The 27,536-nt window shown below is 42.5% G+C and overlaps 1 protein-coding gene across 2 annotated transcripts; it reads right to left on the reverse strand.

Annotated features, from left to right (window-relative positions):
* Window positions 1–1,788: 1,788 nt before the first annotated feature.
* Window positions 1,789–22,948, reverse strand: ctdspl2b (CTD (carboxy-terminal domain, RNA polymerase II, polypeptide A) small phosphatase like 2b). 2 transcript variants are annotated; one of them, XM_072671634.1, is made up of 13 exons: window positions 22,767–22,948; window positions 13,406–13,590; window positions 10,486–10,606; window positions 9,405–9,554; window positions 9,051–9,281; window positions 8,384–8,477; window positions 8,098–8,209; window positions 7,912–7,998; window positions 6,939–7,001; window positions 6,724–6,803; window positions 6,008–6,134; window positions 5,673–5,768; window positions 1,789–5,205 (listed from the first exon to the last, which is right to left on the reverse strand). In XM_072671634.1, the coding sequence occupies exons 2-13, from the start codon at window positions 13,565–13,567 to the stop codon at window positions 5,140–5,142; spliced, it is 1,389 nt and encodes a 462-aa protein (XP_072527735.1). In that variant the 5' UTR covers window positions 13,568–13,590; window positions 22,767–22,948; the 3' UTR covers window positions 1,789–5,139. The 2 variants fall into 2 exon arrangements, with proteins under 2 accessions (XP_072527735.1, XP_072527736.1); XM_072671635.1 differs by lacking the exon at window positions 22,767–22,948 and adding an exon at window positions 22,120–22,228.
* Window positions 22,949–27,536: the final 4,588 nt, after the last annotated feature.

A 27,536-nucleotide genomic window follows, 5' to 3' on the forward strand; every position in this document is an offset into this window, starting at 1 on the left:
AAAGGAGATAGGTTAGGTCCTTCCCCTCCTTGTGCCAGGAGCACTGTTACTACTAGGGGAGTTCTGAATGAGTGGGTTAACAGGCAGTACCACATTGGAAGGGGGGGGGGGGGGGGGGGGAGACAAACAAACAAACAAACAAACAAACAAACGCAAATACACAAAACGGGGCACAATTAGCAACAATGGTATGGGGACAATGTTCGCAGTTAGTGCAGTTCTCCCTCATTTATATTCATTCATTTTCTTTGTAAATGTAATGGGACAGGGAAACAACATTAATCTGTTATACCATTACATGAAATATATGCTTTCAAACATTTCCTGGCAATTCTTGCATTTTAGGCTCCAAGTAAAATGACCTGGCCTCCTCTTTGCTCTCAACACTGTACAAAAAACAGCACAAATTGCACAAGATGTTCCTCAAAGACGTTCTAGACAAAGACATTCTATTGGATTTAGATCAGATGACTGGGAAGGACACTGAAGGCCACTCAACACATTGTCAGGTTTTTAAAACCAATTTGAACAGATCTGGTGAATCACCCTGCTGCGAGTAGCTGTGTGCATGTCAGCAACAACACTTACATAGACTGTGGCTTTAAATGAATGACTATCAGGGCCAAAATAGCCAAAAAAAACATTCTCCACACCATTACACCACTTCCATGAGCCTGTACTATTGCCACCAAGGCAGGCTAAACCCATGGATTCATTATGTTGGTGTCAAATTCTGACCCTACCTTCCGTGTTCCTCAGGCATCATTGGACCAGGCCTCAGTTCTCCATTTTCAATTGTGCTGGTTGGGTGAACCTGTGGACACTGCAGCCTCAGCTTTCTGTTCCCGGCTGACAGACGTAGAACCAGACATGGTCTTCTGATGTAGCACAACAACGTTGGATGTGTTGAGAATTCAGAGATGCTTTTTGGCTCATCACAATTGCAGTGGCTATCAGAGATACTGTAGCCTTCCCTTCAACTCTAACTAGCCTTGTTGGTGAGAGAGCTAGACGGCGCATGACGAGACGTTTCCATATGCTGACCCGCCGCTCGCTGGAGGTCTTCTCCCTATTGCAAGGTCCAGTAAACTCTGGACACTGCCATGTTAATAAAAATACCAAGGAATAAGCAGTAGGGTTTGGTAAGATAAACAACTGATTAGGAAAGTAGTATTAAGATAATCTTAAATGGTAGACGGAGCCAGAGCTGTGATGTTTGCTTGACCCTCCTGAATACAGATTTTTCAAAATGTAATGCCTCTATACAGATGTTTATTTTCAGTATTCTGAACACTTCTGAGAAAACAGCACACACACACACACACACACACACACACCCCATCAAATCTCTAAAACTCACACCAAATAAATAAAATAAAATAAAAAAAATTAAAAAAGGCTTGCAAAAGGAAATGCTAATGATTGGAGAAAAGGAGTGAGCGCATGTGGGTGTGCTAAAGGCCATAGTAGTGTAGGGTCAACCAGCACAGGTTAACCATTTCTGCCCCTGCAGGTAGACCTGCATGTCTGTATGCTTCCATACAGCTGCAGATTCAGCTACTTCAGTCACCGTTGTCATTGTTCCACCTCTTCACCCTGGGTGCCTTAAGATACTACCACCTTGAACATGCAAGGTGGCTTGTTTCTCGTCTGGGAAGCAAATTAGGGAATGTTAGAATTAGAGAGAGAGGGGAAAAAAAAAAAAAAAAAAAAAAACCCTCACAAGTCAAGCCACCAAGAAATCAAGCCATTTAGCCACCAGATACAATAAAAAAAGGTCTGAAACAGTTTTCATTTCTGCAGAAAAAGTGCCATGGTTAAAATTTAATGAATGACTTTCCCACAAAACAGGCTTTTTTTCCCCTACATGCTATGAATTCTTTTTCTAACAGTTTAGTGACACTGCTAACTAAAACGTTTGTACATACACATAACATAGTAAGAAAAAACACTCCATTTGATGTAAAGTTAAATCTTCATTAATACATTTAAAAAGTAGATATGACATGCCTTTTCAAATCAAAAAAATACAAAAAGTTTCCTTATTTTAAGGATCTTACATGAAGCTGCATGTATATTCGGTACAATACTCATTGTACAATAGAAATGGTCATGTACATTTGAACGAACTTGCACATATGAAATGTCTAATCCACCCTTTTGTGCATAAAATGCTACAGCTCTGACAATTGTAGAAAATAAGTCTCTGTTCTGGAGGAAGTGCACACGCTGGTACAGCACTGTAACCCCCATGAATATTTGGAGCCACCTTGTCCGACACTAGCTGAACTTTGCATAAGTCAAAAATCATACACTTCCAGCACGACTGCGGGGCCACGACATCTGTTAGAACTGCTACGGTTATGTGCAGTGCAATGATACAATATACATATAACCATTTCCATACTATAATGTAGCTGATTCACTCCTTTGCTTGTAAAAGTAATTGTGCTTGTGAACCCTTTCTAACAGAAAGAATAGTACAAGCTTGTGTCAAAAGAGCAGGATCCTTGGGATCACAGCACTGGTTTCTACACCCCTCCTCCTCCCTCCATTGCTTTACAATTATTGGTACAATTTTAAAATGATACAATTTTGTAAAGGGTACAGATACTTCTTTTGCTAGCACACATTAAGAATTTTTACAGAAGCTTTTTTTTTTTTATACAGAATGTTTCACAGAAAAGCAGAGCAACTATAGCTTTATACCTTGGCTGTTTTTCCTACAACAGTGGTTTTTAAACCGCTCCTTTTGGGCTCCCCAGATGGTCCATGGCCCATTTTAGCTGGGATACCGGAGCGCACAGGTTAGTAAGTGGACACGTACTGGAATGGTTTGAGAAACACTGTTGTAGTGGGTCTTGCTCAGTCATATGATTCTCAAAAAACAAACAAAAAAAAGGTCTTGCAAAGCCAATCCCACCAAAGCCCCAGTCAGGAAGTAAACAGAGCTAAATTACAACTAAACAGATCAGGGTTACACAAAGTATTTCTACTGAGGTCCAACAGTCTGAGAAACATGAAAAATCCTAAATCTGAAAATGAGAGTAAACAAAGCCTTCAAAAAAAAAAAAAAAAAAAAAAAAAAAAAGTATGATTTTGAACCATTTCAAAACTGAAGAAAATCTGTGACTTAACCCTATTAATGTCAGACAATCAGATGAGGACAACCAAAAACCCACTAGTCATCTCAGACTTTTAGACTCCACTATAGCAGGGTATGAATAATTTTTACAAAATTAAACATTCCTACTAATACATTAAATTAAGATTATACTGGATTCTGTATGGACTAGAGCCCAATACAGCACATTTCTGTTAACAATATACTATTAAATACATGAAGGGTTATCCTATCCCTGGCTGGGGCTTTTTTGAAGGGATATTTCAGTCCAAAAATGATAAATGTTGCCAACAGTGAATGAAAATGTACAGAAAGCCATGAGCAATGTGCCAGTAACATTATTGTAACTGGCTGTCACTAGCTTTCATTACTCATTTGCCATATTAGCAGTTTGGTTGAGCAATTCCTTTAAAACAGTGGCACCTACATTTAAAAGTCTTTAAAAAAGGAAATATGGCACCACAGGCAAAACAATTCCCATGCCCATTTTTTCCACCCATCCACAAAAAAAATCAAAACAAAACCAGGAGCTGAACCAAAAAAGGCAAAAAGGGAATACATCCAACAACAATCATGATGACAGATGAACTGAAGTTATTTTCTTTCTTACTAAGATTTGTATTACACACATTAAAGTCTATTATCCAGAACTGACAGAACATTTCAGAAATAAAGGAGAGGGGAAGGGTGAAAGCAAAGTACCAATATCAAGCTCATTCGCTTGAGCCTTTCCATGAGACACACATTCATGTTAAAGACTCCTTACTGCATTTAAAACCATGAATATCAGAAAAAGGAGAAGAAACTAACGATACTACAGGCAAGAGAAATTTCAACCACAGATAGGAATCTTGCTGCTCATTTGCTGGTGCTACAAACCAGGCAATCACAGGCTTCCAACCATCCTCTTATATGCTTCTCAGTTCGAGTGACAAGACTTGCACAACATGAACCATGCTACATCGGCTCCCACCTTTACACCGAAACACGTCGCCATTTAATACTAAAAACACAACGGGCAATGAACACTGAGTTTAAAAAAATAGATATCTATTAAAAAAAAGGCTTGATATGAAAACTCGTGCGACAGCGAGACAAAGTGGAGTAGAAAATTATAAAAGATTAACAGCAAGACAGTGTTTGGATGGAGTTCTTAAGTTACTGATCCTAACTTAAATGTAAATCTGAGACACCGCGAAAGTGCAGACGTAGAAATAAGTCGATTAAACGAAGCTGGACTGCCACATTAAAAGTCAGTCTTACACTGTTTTGGAAATTTGCAACTCATTCCAATTTTACAGGAGAAATTTTAAATACAACTGCAAAACGAGGGACACAGTTCCACAGATTATATCCTATAAAACAAAATGTAAAAGTCATACCACGCTCTTTGAGAATGGAACATTATTCTGTCTGACAGACCATCTGTAAAAAGAGTATCCCTGAAATGGAAAACATAAAAAAGCCCACTGATCAATTTAAACTACAGAAAAGCAATGGCAATACTGAGGAATGCATGATATCAGGCGGGGTGGGGGTGGGGGTGGGGGGGGGTGGAGACGTTAAAAAGAAGCCGGCAGAAACATTCTCCATCACCCACAGGCAAACTATTTTTTCCTCTTTTTACTGGCCATTCCTGTAGAAATTGGTCTGCAGCCAAAGACTGTTAAACAGTTTTGATGGAGCACCAAGAAACAAACAAAAAAGTTTTTTTCCTCTTCTCATCTACGTTTTGCACATTCACTAAAAAAGAAAAAAGAATGCTCCTAGTGGTGAAGGAGGGGAGCTCTTGGTCTTTGACATGTAAAGCAGTTATACATTTAGACATCTACTCAAACTATTTTCAGATGATGCTTCAAAATCTCTTTTTTTCCCCTGTTATGACTGAAGGGGCATGTGGGGGGGGGGGGGGGGGGGGGACATAATGATAATGACATTTTTAAAAAGGGTTTGTCCATTTTTCCTTTTGCTTTCTTAATTACTTCGTGTCCAGCTCAGGAGTCCACACTTGTGCCTCAGTCAGGAGGCAGCAGGTCATGCAGACGAAAGCGTTCACGGACATGTGGTCTCACATCCTCATTCTAAAGATGAAAAACAAAACAAAAAACACAAGATTTAATTCAGAAATGTCCAAAATATTGTCTTTACTGCAGGAATCACTCTTAACTTTCACTGAAAATTAAATGTAATTTTTTTTGCCAAGCCATTCTGGACCATTGGTGTTTAGCATGAAATGTTAACAACGCAAAAGTAACTTTTTACATTATGGTTTGAATATCATTTTTAGATAAATGAAAACTGACAAAATTGGAGACAAAGTTTTTGCAGGACAGACACAAACCAGTGCCATGACAAGATCTCTAATAAAAAGTTACAACGTTGCCCCCCTTTTTTTAATAATTTTTATTTTTTTTAAACAGTAAAATATGGAAAACCCAATCTTGCTTAAAATATGAAAGAAAGGTCCTAACTTGATGTCTTATTCTAGTAGCGAATTTAGACCAGGGGGCCCATGTATATATATATATAACTAGAGTGAGTGACATACCAACTCTACCAGCTTCTCCAGAAAGGGAACCAGCTTGAGAAGTTCGCTGTCGTTCTTGTCCACAAACCAGCTCTCAATTGGTATCCCATTGGACAGCTGCGGTTAACAGAGTCATTTACACTGTTAGATTAGGCAAAATGGTCAGAAAACATCCTGCAGTTTCATGAAAATATTTTTTTCATTGGATAAATGGTGGACAATTTTATTCAGGAGGACATTAAGACCAACAGATATGCTATGGAACAAGAATTTCGCTGTTCTTCTGGCAGATGGCGAATAGCAGACTTTGGAAGTAATGTAATAAAAAAAATAATAATAATTTTACGTAATCTCACCTGATAAGCAAAGGCTTGTGGTGAGTTGTCAATAATAATGGTCTTTGACAGATCTCTCCCAAGAATACTTAGATCCTTGATGTAGTTTCCCTGTACACAGACACAATGTTCGCGAAATAACCTATGCCTAAAATCAAATTGGACACAGACACGCAAACGCACACAAGCACGCACAAAGAGAGGGGAAAGAAACGATTCAGTTGCAGCAATGACACCAGGACGAGAATGAATAATGCAAACAAACCAAAGAGTTGACACCTGAAGATTGCATGGATTCTCTATGAGCCAGTGCCCAACACCCCCTCTCTAACCCAAACCTAACCCTGCACTGTAATCAAAGACACTAGAGCAACCCTGCAACAGACACGGAAGCCCAAAGGCTGGATTCCATTACAAACTAACGCTTTAAGGTTAAGGAATCCAAAGTCTGTCCATGTTGGTAGAAAAGATAAACAACACTTGGGCCAAACTACATAAGGCATTGTAGGCATTGTAATATGGGTGATAAATATGGGCAATAGTAAATAGCTATTGGTATTTACCATTTGTAAATATGGGACACATTGTACATTTATACAGAATTTCTCACAGCAAAAGACCAGACCTACTAAGACATCAACATATTAAACTTTCTGACAACTCAAATATAATGTTTATGCCACTGTTTAAATTATTCTGAGTGAACAGACAAGAGAAAAGAAAAGAAGTCCACAAACCTCACCAACTGTTTCTTCGGGTCAAGAATGTTTAGCAACTTATCTGCATAAACCTTTTTTGAGGCAGTGAAAAGAATGATCTAAGGAATGGGGGGAAAAAGAACCTGTGAGGACCAGATGTTCACCTCAAATAATATCAAAATGTTCTATACAAAGAAATATGCAACAACATTGTACAAATATGAATTGAAATAAGATGGAGGAAATAGTGTTACCTCATAAATTTGAGACATGCGTTCGAGAAATTCTCTGAAGAATGGCCTCAACCGTACATAAACCTGAGAAGTGAGGTGGAAAGCAATAAAGAATCAGATCTAGATATAATCTGTTTGTATGGGTCAACGGCATAATGCTCATTTTATTCCTGGAATTCATCCGGTCTCTTTTATATAGGGTGCCTTAATGTCTAAATTAAATACAATGAGAGATTCTTTCAGGCAAAAAAATAAAATAAAGGGGTTAATCTTAATCTCAGGCTATTGTTTGCTTTAAAATTAAGTGTAATGTCAAAAATTAAAAGGTTATACATGATAATGCAACCTATATAACATCATAAATCAATCATGCTGAATGATGGTGATTAGATTCTACACTCCTTACACATTTGCCTTCCTGTTTGTGCAAACCAGTTGCATATGATAACATTTGCATACCCTTTTCTGTACCAATGCGCCACAGAATTACTAGCCTCTACCCACTCCACAAACCGGGGTTTCCTTTCCACCTTGTCCCACCCCCATCTCTATCCTCTTGTGCTATTGCTGTTAGACGATTGTTAATTCCTGGCTTTAGTGCTTGCCTTAAAATATAATAGACTGCACTATTAAACATAGATGTTATATAATGCTGTAGTAGCATGTCAAGTGATCAGAAAACAAGATGTCAGCTGCAAGTTGAAGTGTCTTAGACACACACTGCAATCACTTAAAACCTACGTTTAGAGGTAGTGAGAGACGTGTGGCGCAAATGCTACTCCAGCTCATTCTGTCCTAAACAACACCAAGGGAGCATAACATCCCTGCTGCTGGAGTGTCCGATAGCCACCATCAATGTGGTGATTTGGCACCCTCTTGTGGAGATGATTACACTGTAGTGTGCACACAGATGAAGGGGAGCCCCCAGCTATGACCCTTGAAACTCAAAACTGCTCACCACATTCTCTTTATGCAACACCTCCCCCGAACCTACCTGGTATATGACATCTTGGAAAAGGACAGGAAATGTCAGTGCTGCATCTTCCAGCTCGTTCAAACTGCAATGGACTAGAGTTTCATCCTTTAGAGACAAGCAAAACACAATTACAATCCAACACAGAGACTTGTGCATGGCACGTACGCACCGTTTTGATTGATCATTCAGTTTTAGATCACTCACCAGGTCTAGGACGAGGGAGAACTCTGGCGTACTGCGCGTCTTCAATGGGAGAGCTGGCTTGCGGGTTAGCTGCTCCTCGGTCAGTGGAGGTACATGTTTGATGAAGAAATACCTGCAGAGAAAACGAAGTCCACTGTCTTGGTTATTACGGGTGCAAAGCAGTGTCTATAGGTTCCAAAGTGATAACACCAATGGCTAATTCAACCACTGCTTAAACTCAGAAAAGAGGAGGAAGAAGAAGCACACACACAGACAAACCACAAGAGATGAGTGCAGTCATACTCACGGGTCAAACACCTCCCAGTCCTCCTCACATGAGGGATCAATAGGAACACTGGCAGGGACCTCCACATACCCAGCAGCTGGAGGAGATCCAGGGGCTAAGATAAAGATAGAAAGATGCCGAACATGTGTAGATGTAGGGGTTTAATTTAATGCAGTAATGAAGTAGCATGACAAATGACCTCATAATATGCTTACGTGGGTGAATCATGGGTATTGTAATGTGGTCCTGGTGCCATGTACATTTTAGAGTTTTCTCTGCTTCCAACACACTAGATCCAACTAAACTGGCTATCAAGTTCTTTCTTTGTTGAACTGGGTGTGTTAGAACTACAACACTACAACATTTAGGGTAGTGGTACTTCAAGGCTGAGAACCAGTGAACATAGATGCCAAGAATTGTAAGAAACAGTTGACTTAAAGTTATGAAACTAAAGTTAGATTTGGTAAAATCTTAGTATCCCACACTAATATTCGTATTTTGCCTTCCCAAAACCAAAAAACCTTTCATACCTCTTCATAGCTCTATGACCCTCAATACTAAAAACAGATGACATTTATGTATAATAAAAGAAATGAGGTATTGCTACATTTTGACATCAGACACCCTTAGTCCAACACTGCTCCACACCAGAACTGCTCTTTACCAAATCATCATCAGCGTTTTCTACCTGTGAGGGGTGGTAGATCAGCATGGACCACTTCTTCACCCTCCTCTTCCTCCTCTGCTTGAGCGTGGATGGGGGATGGGAGTCTCATAGCTGCAGGAAGCATGGCGCTAGGGCACAGTGGAGCACAAGTGGCAGTGCTGGTGGGGGTCTCCTCCACCTGCTCCATATCTAGTTGCTTTACTATCTCCTCCGCCTCCACGGCCTGGTCCGGTGAGTCTGAACAGGACATGACTAGCAATAGAGAGAAAGAAAGGAAAAATCAACTTTCTCTTTCTCACCCCTGTTAAAAGCGGACCTAAACTTTTAGTATTGTTAAACACGAGAATTCAAAATTGAATGTTGGGGAGGGCTTACTGTTTTTGTTTGCTGGTGAGAAATAGTTAAAGACAGGAGAGAAGATAGTCCCCAGCAGGGTGGTGCGGGGAGGGCTGCTCAACCCGTCCCCAGACTCCTCAAACTTCCCATTTTGCGTTGCCGGCTTACTCGTGTCATGGTTCCTGGCTTCTGCAAGTTAGCATTGTAGGAAGAAAGTCATTTTAAAACAGCAAAAAAACAAAAACACTTTATCTACGAAAAAAAAAACAAACAACAACAACAACAAAAACCCACAGGCTTTCTATAGCTGTTCGTGTTATGTTTTATGCATTATGTTTATATGATGCTAAGTGGTACAGCCCCCCTTAACTTGCCTTAATAAAAAAAGCCCCTTCATATCGCATCCAACAAATTTAGTTTATCAAATTAATTAGACAGACCCCGTTTAAATGACTACCAGCCCTGTTGAAACCAAAATTTTTGCAATGTGTAATATAGGCTAAAGGACCTCAACAAAGAGCACAATAGCCTTTTTATACCAAAATTAAATGTTGACAAAAGACTAGGGCTCCAGGCTGTTTTCTGTCCTGGCACCAAAGTGGGGAAACAAACTTCCCCTGGGTGTCCGAACGGCAGAGTCGCTCGCTGTCCAAAAGTACTTCAGCAAAGTGTAGTGCAGAGTATTATGGTCTCCATACGGACTTTTCCTGAGCTTAGAGGTATCTTCTGGACCCTAATCTATACAAATTAGCTAAAGATATAAACAGCTGTGCACTTTTTTTTAAGTCTCTCTGGATAAGACTTAAATGCAAATGAAGGATTCTACCACTCAAAGTCAATCAATCCTGTTCCGGGGGATTTACCTAATGAAAGAACTAATGCCCTCAGAAATGAAAGGCCAACAGCTTGTTCATTTATGAAACAAACACAAAATACCAGGAGAATGGGTTGGGGTGCCAACAATCTTGGCTGACTGAATGTCTGCAATAGGGGGGGGGGGGGGGGGGGGGGTTCTGCAAAAACCATCACTTTTAGTGACAGTAACATCCCATGCTTTGTAACCACGTCACCAAAACGTTAAAGCTGTCTTTTTGCCATAGAATGCAGTTTGAGGACTCACCACCGTTGATGGAGCACCTCCTGCTGACACGGCTGATGCTCTTTCTGGGTGGGATGGCACTCTGCGGGGTGGACGTGATGAGGTCACAGGCCAGACGAGTCCGCTTGGCTGGGTTCTCCACCTGAACGTCACAGAAGCAGATAGGTGACTCTAAACTGCAGCATGACAAGTGATGCACTGATAAACTGGTAGTTTGAGTCAGAAACCTTCCTGACTGCCGGCACGTTTGCCATCAGCACAAGAAGCAGAATTCAACACTAGCTTTATGTAGTTTCTGCAGCTGTGAGTGAGGTCTGCATTACCATCTAGCATCTGAGCAAGAAACTGCAGTGTTCTGTGATCAAGAGGCCTTGCGCAGAGCTGCGACAATCTGTGAAATATGGCTCATGTTATCTGATCAGCTCTCAGGATCAACTAATTTAGAGAAATATTGGCCAATCACTGATCGCATATTTGGGCTGAAAATCAGGCAACAACAATACATAGCCAATTGATCCTTTCACCTCTGGGTGAAAATATGAGCATGACAATAAGCGACTGGATAGTTTTAACTTATGCTAAACTAGATCACTGAAAGCTATCCATGGCGTATGGGTGGAAAGGATAGGCCAATTCCCCTTACCATTGCTGAACAATAATAATGGGCAATTATAATTTACAAAATGAGGTAGTTAGTACTGTCCCCAGGCATGCAGTTCGATGGTGGCTTTATGTGTGCTAGCAGTCACATTTCCAGATTGGTGTTTGTATGAGGGGCAAGAGTCAGACACTAAATGAGAACAACTAATAATAAAGTAGGTCATCCGATTATAACATGGACTATTGGCAACCTGGCACACATATTTGCAAAAATCGACTCACAAACTTACCTAAAAACGATACAAATATTGTACTCTAAGCATTTAACTCCACTTAAGCAGAGAGGATTTCCCAAACCTGTGCTATCCATTCTGGTTTCAAAATAATCAAAGACACCTGATCTCTAACTGAACGCTCACTGACCCAGCCAAAGAGCGTGAGGATACACTACAATCTTCAGAGTAGACTTCACAGAAAAAAAACGTATTACATTATGGCTGGACTTTGTGTGAAATATTTCTGGAAGCTTTTAGAGCCCCCTTTTTTACCAACTATAAACAGACAGGACTAAAACAATACCCAAATGAACCCTACACCCCTGCAAAAGCTCTAGTACTCCCACAGACAGCTGCAAGCCTGTTTAAACCAACCATACCTAGTGTCATTATGCAAGCAGTGTGGAACCATTGCTAAAATTAGATCACTACTGCACTCCTCAGACAAGCAGGAGCAATCCTCCATGCGTTTCTGGGTGAATGCGACACCATGTCCTGACAAATCCTGACTTCACATTTCAAATCCAGACGAAATCTAGCTAAATCAAAACCCTGTTTCTGGTGAGGAGGAAGAAAATGAGAGAGATATATACTGGTGTAACATATACTGGTGTCTTCTGGAAAAAGAAAAAGAAAAAAAAAAAAAAAAAAAAAAAAAAAAGACAGGGGTTCTGGAGTTCTACTGCACTGCATCACACTTGTTTTATTATTTATTTATTGGGTTTTCCCTGCACCAGGAAAGCAAGTACCAGTAGAGCAATTGTAGAATTGAATGGAAATTATTACAAATTTCAATTAAAGCTGATCTCTGCTTTATAGAAATCTGTATCTAAGCCATCCAAGGTGGCAAGAGAAGGGGGACGGTGGAAAGAAAGAAACTAAGACCCAAAATGTTGGAAGACTATCTGGTCATTATAAATCACCACAGACTACATTAAACACGCAAGATAAGAGAGACAGGCTGATCAGTGTTTGGGGCCAATATTGATCAAGAACAGGGTTCAAGGTGACATTAACGTTTTAGGCAAACTTGATAATGCATCATTGTGCAGGGCTTTTGTAATACTGTGTGCCAAAAGTGGAAACCAAAATGTGCTGCATATCTAGCACTAAAAACTCCATCCCTTTGGACGTGATTCCTTTAGCTTTTCGACAGTCGCTGCTGTACTTTTGGTCATGGTTGAATGTGGTCTGCACTTTCTGTGGTTAATGGCGTTTGTTAGCTCTGCTGTCTTCCAATACTCACTGTACTGGGCTAAATGGTGTACTCTCGAGAGGGGTTATCCAGTTAGTCACGTTAAAAGGCTGAAAATAGCCTGATTCCGATACAATGCCCATCAATTTTTTCATCAACCATGCTTCTGCGCTGTACTGGGTTCCCTTTATCCCTAGAGAAAAAGGTGCCTCCCCAACAAGAACATTTGCACTCTGCTGGTAAATATGCTGATTCACACATTCAATGTAATATAAATATGGCCACTAGCACACGGTTTGAGCACCTTACAGCAGACAACAAAAAGGAATCCCAAGTATTTACTCAGAGGCTGCTCTTAAACAAACCTAATCCACAGGCTGAAGGAATCCCTTATTTATCTATTATTTGTGGGACCTTTAACCAATTTATTTAATAACCCATTTTGGCATGCCAGTTAACACAATCACCACAGAGAGCTTTAACATGAAACAAGTCAGTTGCTTGTTTATCATTTAGCACTTGTTCCTGATACACTTTAGTACTTCTTTCAACACTTCTTATTTAACAACTAATCAGTCAAACCCTAACTTTATGTTACAAAACATCTAATGGCAGTGGTACTAAGACCCAAATTCAAAAAGCGAATTTCATTTTGTAATATAAATAATATAATAAATAAATTCCTGAAAGTTAATCCAGCAGTTCTCAAACTAGACTTCAGAGTCTTACAGACAGACCAAATTTTTGCTCCAGTCCAGTTCACAACACATAGGGACAAACATGTGGCCCTGAGGACCCCCAGATGGCCATGTAACATTGGACAGACACTCAAAGGAATCCAGCCAGTGGAAAGTTTGGGTTTTGTTTTTACCTTTAAGGCATCACTGTGGATGAATTTCTTGATAGTGGACAGAAGGCCTTTTTCTCGGACTGCGCACTCCTCCTCGTCTGGGTGCCTGCGTTTGCCCCGGGCCGGCCGGGAGGCGTGGGTGGTGTTCGGCCGCTGAGATGCCTTGCGCATTCTCAGCCTCATATTGTTAATGGGCACATGTAACACTGGGGAGAGAGAGTCAGAGTCAGCCCTTACATTACAGACAAAAGAAACAAACCTTCTACTTATCACAACCTAATATAAAGCAACACAGGATATCCAGACTGTCTATACAAATGTGCATTAGGTATCAAACACGAATTAACATGATTGTTAATACATAGAATAATTACATGGCTCAGAGTGGGTGATAACATTAACATACATCATGACAGTCCCATAATATGGGATAGGGCAGAGTCTTCATTTGAGAATTACCATAAAATTGGCCATTTAAAAGTAAATAAAAAAAGCATAAACCATAACAGTCAAGTAAAATATGCAAATAATAAAACGCTCTGCTGAGACTTTTTTTCCGCAAATGACCATTTCCAGTGTGTTAAATACTGAGGATAATCCAATATAATTAAAAGTAAATTAATTAACTTCATAACTTGAGTAACACTGCACAGGACTGTATCATGTAGGGCGACCGTGATTGGTCGTCGTAGTCAAGGACGTAGATGCTTTTTTAATATTTTAAGAAGGCATTATTTTAATGTTTTTTTCACCCATAACTAGCTTTTTAGGTCTCAAGTACTTCAGTTCAAATAAACGCTTTTCCTCATTTCCACTACATAACTGCACCATGAGGTCAGCCGTTTCTGGCTCCAGTCCGGTCTGCTTCATTCAAAGCTACGGTTTTAAGAAACAGTTGTGGCTGCAGCAGAGTCCAACTCCGTTGCGAAATAGGTTTTTTAAAAATTCCCAAAGACCCAAGGCATTGGAAGAAATCAAAGTATCTGAGAAAAAAACAACATGAAACAAAAAAGGTGGTTTGTACAGTGGGCAAAGTTTTGAACACATACAACAGTTGCACTCGCAAGAGGCATGAGCACCTAAAGAAAAACACAGGTGCTATTCTAGACGACGGACCAATAGAAACTTATGAAACCAATGATAAAACTGTTACCTACACAAACACCATGGAGCTGGCTGAATAGAGTAATTAGATATGGTTTATATCCATTGTTTTAGCCTCAGATTACTTACACTTTAATGCCCCACTACAGTTCTTGATTAAACCTACAGTTTTTTTATATACATACTGTTTGCATATTTTATAAAATCAAACTTGTAAAAACCAGTCATAAATAATGATTAACATTAAACAGACATTTAATGAAACTTTTACATTTACAGCACTTTTTCTTTCCACGTAGTGTTTCAAAAGTTGAGTTTCAGCACCACACACTTAAGTTTAGTACCTTTTTACACAGAGACGTGTTCTTAAATGTTAAATTGCTGCAGAAGCACTTTTTGTTTCCAATCTACCTTTTTTAACTGCTCTAAAGTGTGAATTCCTAACACCAATAAAGGTGTTTGGTCAAACTAAGATTACGCTTCACCATTTGCACAAGTTTCTGCATTGTGGCAATTCGTATTTTTTTTTATAGCTCTACATATAAGTAAATATGCAGTTACTTAACCAGTAAGTTAAGAGTATATACTCAGAGTTGGTATCGATATCGGCAGACATGTGAAAATCTGGTATCGCAATTGGAAAAGAAAAAGTGGTATTGTGCATCCCTAAGTCATAAGTGGCACTCCCAGGATCATGTACATAGCATGGCATAATGGAAACAGAAAATGAGGAAGCACAAAGCAACGCACACTCATATTTTACATGATACAAAAGGCGGCTAGCCAACACTCAGCGAAACCCTTTAAATCCCTCATGCAAACACAGGGTTATGATGATGAAGTGTGATTTGCAGAATGCATCCAAACACACGTTAAGTACACAAAACATCCACACGGCTCTTAAGCAGGGCTCTATTTTATCTCTCTCACTCACACACACACACACACACACACACACACACACACACACACACACACACACACACACACACACACACACACACACGGAGTAAATGACTCATACATTCTTTGATGTATTTAAAGTAGTGACACTGTTCAGTGCTTGAGAGGGCACCAGTTCAGCGAAGCTGTGTAGCTACAGACATCTGGATGCATTCAAGACACCATTTCCTCCAGCACAATTACAAAAGCACCAACACACCAAGTCTCTACGCTTAAAGGGCAATATCTGCATGTGTCATTATAGAGAAAATTATTCCTTAAGGGTGCCCTTTCGTAACATTTAGAGACCTCCGCACTGGCATCGAGCCAATACTGACACTCAAGGCAATAACAGCAGTACTGGGAGATCAATGTAGTCTTATCCAACTGATGTTTTACTAAAAAATAAAGCTGTGTAACTCAAGTGAGAATGTTCAACAACTGACTGACACGTCACAGCGAAAAGATTCAATGTTAATTTAAGTATCTCTGTAGCATAGTATTTACTATTTTATTTGTAGTATAGTATTGACCAGCAGCAAATAACCAGGAAGACTGATATCTTCATAGCTTTTTCTAATGGTTAAGCATGCACTTGGTCCTTACTTGACCACAGAAAATTGGGACCAACTTATTTCTATAGTGGTCTAAATTTAGGTAAAATGCAGATATGTTTGAATGGTCACCCAGTCACCTACATGTTCCTCTCTACTGAAGATAAATCAGCACTTTAGGGTCCTAAAATGGAAAACCGTATTTACCTTGGAAAAGTTGAATAATGAGAGTTCAGTACTTGGAAATGACAAACATGAACCACAAAGAGCTGTTTCGTAAAAGTCTTGGTTCATTCCATCTACCCCCCCAAAATTTACATACACCCAACCCACTAGTAACAGTCAATACCTAAAGCTGCTTCAAGTCAATATGCTGATGTTAAAACTTGCAACACTGGAGAGAAATATATTGAAAGGACAGAAATGCATTTTACACTTTTGCTCCAACCAAAATCACAACTTAAAATATATACAGCAAAATGCTTTCAGTGGCATCTTTACATTTCATTCAAATGTAAATATCAGCACAATGTTTTTTTTTTATTTTTATCTTGATTTCACCCTGCCATGACTGCAATCCCTAGTCTCTATAAGTTGCCAAGTTTCTACATGTTAGGGTCAATTAAGTTCTTCCACTTCCATCTACCTCAGGAAACAAATCACAAGAATGAAACGGTTTCCAAGTAACTGTTCTTGTAGTTTCCTTTAGGAAAAATAATAATAATAATAAAAAAAAGCTACAATCTGCCAAATCCATCTGTCTGTTGGCCCAAACTAGTAAGACTCCCCTGTAAAGATGATATATATTAATAGTCCACCAACAAATCCAGTGTTTCCCCACACATAGGCTACACTTAATCATTAAAAGTACATTATAGGTAATAGTACAGTTTGCACCAAAGTATATTTCACACCATTTTAAATATAAAATGGTCAGTCTGTTTAGCATTTTGAACTTGAAACTCGACATTACAAACTCAAAAAGCATGCATTTGTGGGCGGAGCATATACAGTCAGAAATTGGATTGAGAGTAGTTGCAAAATTCCTGCCAGACAGAAGATTCAACAGATTCAACAAAACAGAACAGAAGACATAAGAATAAAAAGCAGTTTGCAGCTCATGCAGGAAAAAAAAAAAAAAAGGGACGGGGGGGGGGGGGACAAGAGCTAATGTTTTCCTGATGTAAGAACGATTTCCTCCTTTCTTGAGAAGTATTGTATTTGGAAAAGAAATCTCCTCTTATGCTCCCCCACCCCAGCGCTGTTTCATCAAATGTGTTCCAACATGTCCAAGACCTATCCAGAAGCCTGCCTGAGTCAGCCAAGACAGTACCGTCCTCCATTACCCACAGCTTCAACCACAATCGCACACGAGTTTCTGAATGGTGCTGAAGAAGACAAACCTACATGACTGTAGTAGTCTAGTGGCTCTGCAGAAGAAAATTTTCCAGCAGAGCAGTATTTACAAAACACTCCACCTTTATTAAATCCAAAAATGATAACCTCCCAACAAAAAAAAAAAAAGGATATGTGAATGGTGAAAAATCATCCTGAAAATCTACCAGCCCCAGAAAACAATTTTCACTCAAGAGCTGCTTTTTAGTCCCCTTTTTGCTTCTAGATGAGGTTGCGTTGAGGTGTTACTATTCAAAAACCAGAGACATGTTTTTTTTTCAATACTTGCAGAAATAACTGCAATGAAAATAAATTCACAAAAACACAAAGAACAGGCCCATATTCTACATTTTTAATGTTTACCAACGCAATACAATGCATTTTTTCAGACAAATATTCTAACTTCTCTCTAATCACTTAAAATTAAACAGGCCTGTTTTTGCCACTGTGCCTTTTAAGTTGGTGTACATAAATTACCTCGGTTCCAATTGGCTGCTCTGTACTGTATCTTATGTAATCCATGTAAAAAGCACCCCAGGTTGAATCACTAATAATAACTTCCTGGCCAAAAACACCAAATTTGAAAAGTTTCTCTTCCTCTGGATTAAAACCAAAACTTCCTTACAGCGCATGCCTACTTAAATACTACAGTGAATGGCTGGAAATACACTGCTTCAGGCTAATAGTGTTTTTTTCCCCCGCATGTATTTGCATTCATTGAATCACTGTGGGTTAGATGGTATTACTAACAACCTCAAATACAGGTCAACAAACTACATATGAATTTAGTTTAGGGACGAGGGCAGGCGATGGTTGATCTATAGAGGCAAGATCATGATGCCGCTTTTTCCCTCTAAACTCATAAAACACCTTACAATCTAATAGATAGCCAGCACCATAATATTTAAGACTTTATTATTAATTTCAGAATTTAAAAATATGTATCGCTGTAGTTTTCAGATTATCACTGGTATTTGAAGGAGGACCAAATACAGTAGGTCAGAAGCAGGGTCATTAAGCAGCATTATTCTACAAATAAAAACACAATAGCCATATATTTAACACTATCCACGTCTTAAGATTTGCATCATTTCAGGCAGGAAAACATGCTAACGTAAAGAACTGTGGATTTTAGACAAACATTTATAGCAAGGTGCATGACTGTTCTAGTACAGGGTTCGAAAGTTACTTTCACCACCTTCTCAAAAATGTCCAGAAGCATATTTTATATTTTAAAAAATACTGTATCCAGGTCTTTGTATATACTAATGGGTCTGGAGCTGACAGTGTGACGAACTGCACTGAACATTTTGATCTAAAGCTGAGGATGGGAGTGTGACACAGATTTGCATTAACTTTGATTAGTTTTATTTATTAAATGATAAACGCAAATGAACCAGTTCAGAGCGGTTTGGTGAAAAACGCTTTGGTCTACAGGAACTTACAGAATTGTTCACAGTGATTGACCAGTTGTCTGATGAGCTGAACATCTCTAAAAAACTATTGCACATAAGGTTTGTGATCAAACTTTGGTCCACAGTGTATTTTGTATAATTGTATCTGTGGTGGAAAGGTACAGTCAGGCAGTAGCAAGGCAAAATATTCTCCAAAGAAAACATCTACATAGATTTTGCTCCCTTTTATCATCAATGCTGCCTACTAAAACTCACTTCACTGTTTATCTGATGGATCATTTGTTGTGAAACAACATTATACACTACATTACGCATGACTTCTTAAATAGCATGCACAGAACGGACACATCTCTATGACACGCAAGGTGATATTTCTGCATCATGATACACGGCCACACCTCTCATGCAAAATAAACATTAGCCTACCTGAACAGTTCCAGTAGAGCCTCAGGCTACTGCAGAGAAACTGGCTTGTCTGCCAAAGCAGCCAGAATTTCAAACAATGAAAGGTTCATTTTCTTATTACAGGTTTAGGTGAGGTCTACAAAAAGCTGGGTCCTCTGAAGCACACTGGTTAATCACCCATTTTAAAATTCAGGATATTTCAGGATAATTCAGATTCAGGATCTCTTCGTTCTCGTAACGCCTAACGTCGTTAATGACTTTTCTCATCTATGAGCCCAAAAGTTAAACAGCATTTTTTTTTTTTTATTTAACCACAAAATAAATCGTTAAACAAGTGCAACGCTTCAGAAACATAACTACTTTAACTGTTGAGTAAGCAACACAGACAGATACAACCACCCACTCTATATTCAGAAAGCCATTACATCCTGTTTCCACAACAACCAGTGACTTAAATAGCGCTGGTTATTGGCAGGTACTTCATGATATGAAGCACATCACAGGCTCTGCAATATGATGCACATACACTCCTGCAATAATCAGACCTTAAAGAAACATGATCACTGGAAAAGACTCAATCACAAAAAAAAACCAAAACAAAAAAAAAAAACTAGAGAAGCACTAGTAGACTTCTTCGAGGCTGTATGTGCTGTTCTGCAGAAAATGACATGACAATGCATGTCTTCTCATTAATCAGGAAGTTCAGCCACAAACTCGGACCTTACAAATTTCGTCTTGAAGAACTTCCATATTCAACTCTAGTTGGGTGGCTGATTCTGCTCTAAAGGTTACGGGGTCAGAGAGTTCACCCTAGGCCACAACCCAGTCAGAGGTTTCCTGAGGCGAGTTTGTGGACTACAGAGTTGTTACTGTTAGTCATTAACATAATAAATGTACATGAAAAATGACAAATACTGGACAAATTGGCAAATTCTCACATTGGTGCAGCCCTAACAAATGGCACTCCATCTCATCTCAAAGTTATTTTGTGATAAAAACTGTTTTTGAAGCATTTCCGTATCAACAAACTGCTTATCTTCTAAAGTTAAAGAGAAAAAAAAATTGACACTCATGAAATATTAGACAACCATTTCCACAGCCTGCAACAGCAAACTTTAAAATGCATGTCTTTTTAAAAAAAAAATCTTTATAGATAATCAAAGATAATGTCTGAATATTTCTTTCCTCATTTAACAAGGACCAAAAAATTAAATAAAAATCCAGTCCACTTAAAAATACTACCACAAACGGCAAGTACACATTACACTATCTACAGTACGCCATGGATCGGTGTGTGTTAGCTAGAGACAAAGCATCCACAGAGTTGTGATGAAGAATTGCAAATGTTGAGAAATGTCAGAGAAGCGAGATACACCGGACAACATTAAGCTGTGAGCTAAAACTATTTTTTTGTTCACATAAAAACCAGGTGGCCTCCCTCCTCCAATTCAAGATGTTTGACACGTCCAGCGGTGTTTCGGGCCATAAAAGCCAAAAATCTGATTCATCGGCTTATTTGTATTTTAATCTGATACCCCAAACATCTTTGCACTGGCCTTCTATTACATTCGGAAGGAACCTAAGGACCGTCTGCTGGTATGCTGCCTAGCCCAGCTGTTTACCTGCTCCAGCCAGAGCGCCGGGCTATCGATAACAGGGTTGTGGGTTCGATTCCCGGGCTCGGGAACCCTCTCTGCTCCCTGGGCGCTGGAGTTGGCTGCCCACTGCTCCGGGGGTGTGTGTACTCACTGCCCCTAGTGCACTAGTGTGTGTGTGTGTGTGTGTGTGTGTGTTCACTACCACAGATGGGTTAAATGCAGATTACACATTTACGTGCACCTTTAGAGTCCTATTCTATTGGCAATACTTCTCTACAGGAACTGAACTACACTAGACTAGTCTAAGCTGTGTGGTTTTACGTTTGCACATCTGTATCAGCAAGGGGGGGGGGTGTAACTTAAAACAGCTGAATGCATTCAGTAAAAGGGGTGTCCACAAACATTTGGACACGAACCTGCTGGAGAAGACTAGACTGCCTAGCGTCGGCTAACTGCTGGCTAGCCGCTGGCTAGCAGAGTACATTCAATTCCAAGGTGGGCGGGAAATACCTGAGGAGAGAGACAGCGAGCTAGCATCTCTCCCTCTCTCCGCTAGCTCGCTTTGGGTTTGGAATTAAACCTAAAAAAGGACAAAGATGGAGAGGAGAGGCTTGAAATACATAAATACGACTCTAGTAACAGCAATTTACATTCACAACGTTACCCATTTGAGCAGTGCCGGATAATTCATGCCAGCGGGGGGTTTGTGTGGGTTTACCGGCCGGCTAGCTAGCTTGCTTGCTTTTGCTAGCTACCTATAGCTAGCTAGCTACCTACCAACCATTTGCCCATGTCCATCTTCTCCTTGTGGTCGGAGGGACAAGCAAAATATTAGCTAGCAGCTAGGATAGCTAGCTACCATAACGCGACAGCACGTCCATCAACCCAAACCGGTCAGAAATACACACTAGCTAGCATAGCTAGCACCAAGTTACGACCGAACAAGTGTCCCCCTCCAGACCCTTTCTGTGCATTTCGGATACAGCACTTGTTGACTAGGCTCGACCTAAACACACACAGCTGTAACACCAGTCAGACTCACGAATACACTTCAGTAACCAGTTAGCTGCCTAGCTAGCTAGCTATCGAAATAACCCCAATTTACCAGCAGCCTGATTCCTAGCTAGCTAACTAACTAACTGCAGGTCTCACACGGCGCCTGCCTGTGAGGGCCAACACGCTTACAACTCCGGCCAGCCAACATTACAGCAACAGTCCCTCTTACCGTTCTCCCACTACCACAGCTCAACAGGGCTGCCGAGGTCCTGCCCTGCTGGGCCGCACCAGGTATCAACAGTCGCGGGTTTTCTAGCTAACGTTACCTGGCTAGTGTGTAGAGAGAGCGGACGAGGCGCTGGATACGATACGAGGCTCCAGCAGCACGGCCCGTCTGAGCCGCTCAGTCCGGTTACCGTTAGCTACAGCCTCCAGTATAACGATGCCCGACTCGGAAAGGAGTTGTTCATCTGAACCGATTCTTTTCTTGGTGAATCAGTCAAACCGATTCATGAATCGACAGCATCTGTAGCTACGGTGTTTACGCTAGATAGATAGATTTATGCAAAGCTCAAAAGTATATCAGTTCATCCTTCTAAAAATATCACCTCTTAACATTAAAAACACAATATCCGAATTCGCCTACAGCTCCAGACTGTATCCGGGTCCGTATTCATGCTGTATGCATTGGATTGACCACATTAATAAGCAGCAAATTAGTAACCTATTGAGATACAGCTAGCTAAGTTGCTTGCAAATGTATACGACGAGAAAGACGTTTAATTAGTACTGTATATGCACGGAGAAGATGAGAATAAAGTTGACTTTGGAGTCAGTAAATCGCGTAATCTCCAGTTCGGTTCACCGAGACGGTCGGTTCAAAAGATTCGGCTCCGAATCGCTGAACTGAACTTGTCATCACTACTCAGCCACATGCCAACAACACACAGCAGGAACACAGCGACAAACATACCCGACTCCGCCGTCAGAAACCTCGAAGCGAGCCGCTTTGATAAAATCCGTAGCTCGGTGGCCGCTGCGGGGACCGTCGTCGTTTGTGTCTCCCCGTGTGTTTTTGTTATCGTTTTTAAATCAGGTTTCTGCCACTCGGCGCTGCGCCTCTGGTCGCCATTTCCCGCCTCCTTAACCCACACTCTCAGCCACAGAGTACCCGGATGAGGAGAGAAAAACCGACCTGCGCATGCGCGCATGTGCTCCTCCGCCCAGAGCCCCACACCCCCTTCATGTTTTTATCAGCACTACAGAGACCCCGGTTCAGTGCGAGACCACCCAGACCATACCCTCCAAATGTACCTTATTAGGAGGCATAGCACTGACTTACACACTTAACGTTCGCTAGTTTACACTTCGTACGATATACGCGACATCAGAGTCACGGGCGTCGTGGCAGGTCTCGAGTCTTCGTAAAATCATTGATTAATTATGAATGATTAATTAACTGCGAGGTTTGAGAAATGTGTTGTTTCTGACAGAGCCACAACACAGATAGACATGACACGGCGGAGCTGCAGAAAGGGAAGCGAAGAGGAGGGGAGGGGTGATGCTGGGGGGGTGTTCAGGGGGACACGTCTCGGTTGTCATGGCGATGCTGGGCTTGGGCAGCGCTGGCTGCTGGTAGTGAATGAACGAGGTGAATTTCAATTGTTTACTACAGAAACTCACATGAGGAGAGAGTGGGGTGGGGGAGAGAGTGGGGAGAGAGAGAGAGAGATGAGAGTGGGGAGAGAGAGGAGGGAGAGAGATGAGAGTGGGGGAGAGAGAGGAAGAGATGAGAGTGGGGAGAGAGGAGAGTGGGGAGAGAGAGGAGAGAGGGGAGAGAGAGGAGAGAGAGGAAGAGATGAGAGTGGGGGAGAGAGAGGAGAGAGAGGAAGAGATGAGAGTGGGGAGAGAGAGGAGAGAGAGAGAGAGATGAGAGTGGAAGAGAGAGGAGGGAGAGAGATGAGAGTGGGGAGAGAGAGGAGGGAGAGAGATGAGAGTGGGGAGAGATGAGAGTGGGGAGAGAGAGGAAGAGATGAGAGAGGGGAGAGAGAGGAGAGAGAGGAAGAGATGAGAGTGGGGAGAGAGAGGAGAGAGAGGAAGAGATGAGAGTGGGGAGAGAGAGGAGAGAGAGGAAGAGATGAGAGTGGGGAGAGAGAGGAGAGAGAGGAAGAGATGAGAGTGGGGAGAGAGAGAAGAGATGAGAGTGGGAGAGAGAGGAAGAGATGAGAGTGGGAGAGAGAGGAAGAGATGAGAGTGGGGAGAGAGAGGAAGAGATGAGAGTGGGAGAGAGAGGAAGAGATGAGAGTGGGGAGAGAGAGGAGAGGAGGGAGAGAAATGAGAGTGGGGAGAGAGAGGAGGGAGAGAGATGAGAGTGGGGAGAGAGAGGAGGGAGAGAGATGAGAGTGGAGAGAGAGAGGAGGGAGAGAGATGAGAGTGGAGAGAGAGAGGGAGAGACGAGAGTGGGGAGAGAGATGAGAGATGAGAGTGGGGAGAGAGAGGAGAGAGAGATGAGAGATGAGAGTGGGGAGAGAGAGGAGAGAGAGAGATGAGAGATGAGAGTGGGGAGAGAGAGGAGAGAGAGAGATGAGAGATGAGAGTGGGGAGAGAGAGGAGGGAGAGAGATGAGAGTGGGGAGAGAGAGATGAGAATGGGGAGAGAGAGATGAGAATGGGGAGAGAGAGATGAGAATGGGGAGAGAGGAGGGAGAGAAATGAGAGTGGGGAGAGAGAGGAGGGAGAGAAATGAGAGTGGGGAGAGAGAGGAGGGAGAGAGATGAGAGTGGAGAGAGAGAGGAGGGAGAGACGAGAGTGGGGAGAGAGATGAGAGATGAGAGTGGGGAGAGAGAGGAGGGAGAGAGATGAGAGTGGAGAGAGAGAGGGAGAGACGAGAGTGGGGAGAGAGATGAGAGATGAGAGTGGGGAGAGAGAGGAGAGAGAGAGATGAGAGATGAGAGTGGGGAGAGAGATGAGAGATGAGAGTGGGGAGAGAGATGAGGGAGAGAGATGAGAGTGGGGAGAGAGAGGAGGGAGAGAGATGAGAGTGGGGAGAGAGAGATGAGAGTGGGGAGAGAGAGATGAGAATGGGGAGAGAGGAGAGAGAGATGAGAGTGAGAGAGAGAGAGAGAGAGAGAGAGAGAGAGAGATGAGAGTGGGGAGAGAGAGAGGAGAGATGAGAGTGGGGAGAGAGAGAGGAGAGGGAGAGATGAGAGTGGGGAGAGAGAGAGGAGAGAGAGAGATGAGAGTGGAGAGAGAGAGATGAGAGTGGAGAGAGAGGAGAGAGAGAGATGAGAGTGGGAGAGAGAGAGATGAGAGTGGGAGAGAGAGAGATGAGAGTGGGGAGAGAGAGAGATGAGAGTGGGGAGAGAGAGGGAGAGAGAGATGAGAGTGGGGAGAGAGAGGGAGAGATGAGAGTGGGGAGAGAGAGGAAGAGATGAGAGTGGGGAGAGAGGAGTGAGAGATGAGTGGGGAGAGAGATGAGAGTGGGAGAGAAGAGGAGAGAGAGATGAGAGTGGGGAGAGAGAGAGATGAGAGTGGGGAGAGAGGAGAGAGAGAGATGAGAGTGGGGAGAGAGAGGAGAGAGAGAAGAGAGTGGGGAGAGAGGAGAGAGAGAGATGAGAGTGGGGAAGAGAGAGAGATGAGAGTGGGGAGAGAGAGATGAGAGTGGGGAGAGAGAGGAGAGAGAGAAGAGAGTGGGGAGAGAGAGGAGAGAGTGGGGGAGAGAGGAGAGAGAGGGGGAGAGAGAGAGTGGGGAGAGAGAGGAGAGAGAGAAGAGAGTGGGAGAGAGGAGAGAGAGATGAGAGTGGGGAGAGAGAGATGAGAGTGGGGAGAGAGAGGAGAGTGAGATGAGAGGGGAGAGAGATGAGAGTGGGGAGAAGAGGAGATGAGAGTGGGGAGAGAGGAGAGAGATGAGAGTGGGGAGAGAGAGGAGAGAGAGATGAGAGTGGGGAGAGAGAGGAGAGAGATAGAGTGGGAGAGAGAGGAGAGAGAGATAAGAGTGGGGAGAAGAGAGAGAGAGGAGAGATGAGAGTGGGGAGAGAGAGAGAGAGGAGATGAGAGTGGGGAGAGAGAGAGAGAGAGGAGAGATGAGAGTGGGGAGAGAGAGAGAGAGAGGAGAGATGAGAGTGGGAGAGAGAGAGAGAGAGGAGAGATGAGAGTGGGAGAGAGAGAGAGGAGAGATGAGAGTGGGGAGAGAGGAGGAGAGAGATGAGAGTGGGGAGAGAGATGAGAGAGAGAGAGAGAGAGAGAGGGGAGAGAGAGTGAGAGTTGGGGGGAGAGAGAGAGAGAGGAGAGTGGGAGAGAGAGGAGAGAGAGAGATGAGAGTGGGGAGAGAGAGGAGAGAGAGAGATGAGAGTGGGGAGAGAGAGGAGAGAGAGAGATGAGAGTGGGGAGAGAGAGAGAGAGAGAGTGAGAGTGGGGAGAGAGAGGAGAGAGAGAGAGATGAGAGTGGGGAGAGAGAGAGAGAGAGATGAGAGTGGGGAGAGAGAGAGAGAGAGATGAGAGTGGGGAGAGAGGAGAGAGAGAGGAGAGATGAGAGATGAGAGAGAGATGAGAGAGGAGAGAGGGGAGAGAGATGAGAGTGGGGAGAGAGAGAGGAGAGAGAGAGAATGAGAGTGGGGAGAGAGAGAGAGATGATGAGTGGGGAGAGAGGAGAGAGAGATGAGAGTGGAGAGAGAGAGAGAGAGAGAGAGAGAGAGATGATGGAGAGAGAGAGAGAGATGAGAGTGGGGAGAGAGAGAGAGAGAGATGAGTGGGAGAGAGAGAGGAGAGAGAGAGATGAGAGTGGGAGAGAGAGAGAGAGAGAGAGAGGGGGAGAGAGGAGAGAGAGTGTTGAGAGTGGGGAGAGAGGAGAGATGAGAGTGGAGAGAGGAGAGAGAGAGTGAGAGTGAGAGAGATGAGAGTGGGGAGAGAGAGAGAGATGAGAGTGGAGAGAGATGGAGTGGGGAGAGAAGAGATGAGAGTGGGAGAGAGAGAGAGAGAGAGATGAGAGTGGGGAGAGAGAGGAGAGAGAGAGATGAGAGTGGGGAGAGAGTGATGAGAGTGGGGGAGAGAGGGAGAGATGAGAGTGGGGAGAGAGGAGAGAGAGAGTGAGAGTGGGAGAGAGAGAGATGAGAGATGAGAGTGGGGAGAGAGAGAGAGAGATGAGAGTGGGAGGAGAGGGAGAGAGAGGGAGAGAGAGAGATGAGAGAGAGATGAGAGATGAGAGTGGGGAGAGTGGGGAGAGAGAGATGAGAGTGAGAGAGAGAGAGATATGAGAGTGGGAGAGAGAGAGGAGAGAGAGAGTATGAGAGTGGGGTGAGAGAGGAGAGAGAGAGATGAGAGTGGGGAGAGAGGAGAGAGAGATGAGAGTGGAGAGAGGAGAGAGAGAGAGAGAGAGAGAGATGAGAGTGGGGAGAGAGGGAGAGGAGAGATTGAGAGTGGGAGAGAGAGAGGAGAGGGAGAGATGAGAGTGGGGAGAGAGAGAGGAGAGAGGAGATGAGAGTGGGAGAGAGAGAGATGAGAGTGGAGAGAGAAGATGAGAGTGGGAGAGAGATGAGAGTGGGGAGAGAGAGGAGAGAGAGATGAGAGTGGGGAGAGAGAGAGAGGAGAGAGATGAGAGTGGGGAGAGAGGGAGAGAGAGAGATGAGAGTGGGGAGAGAGAGGGAGAGAGAGATGAGAGTGGGGAGAGAGAGGGAGAGATGAGAGTGGGGAGAGAGAGGAGAGATGAGAGTGGGGAGAGAGGAGTGAGAGATGAGTGGGGAGAGAGA

Source organism: Salminus brasiliensis, chromosome 25, assembly GCF_030463535.1.
Source record: "Salminus brasiliensis chromosome 25, fSalBra1.hap2, whole genome shotgun sequence".
In the NCBI taxonomy this organism is placed as follows: domain Eukaryota; kingdom Metazoa; phylum Chordata; class Actinopteri; order Characiformes; family Bryconidae; genus Salminus; species Salminus brasiliensis.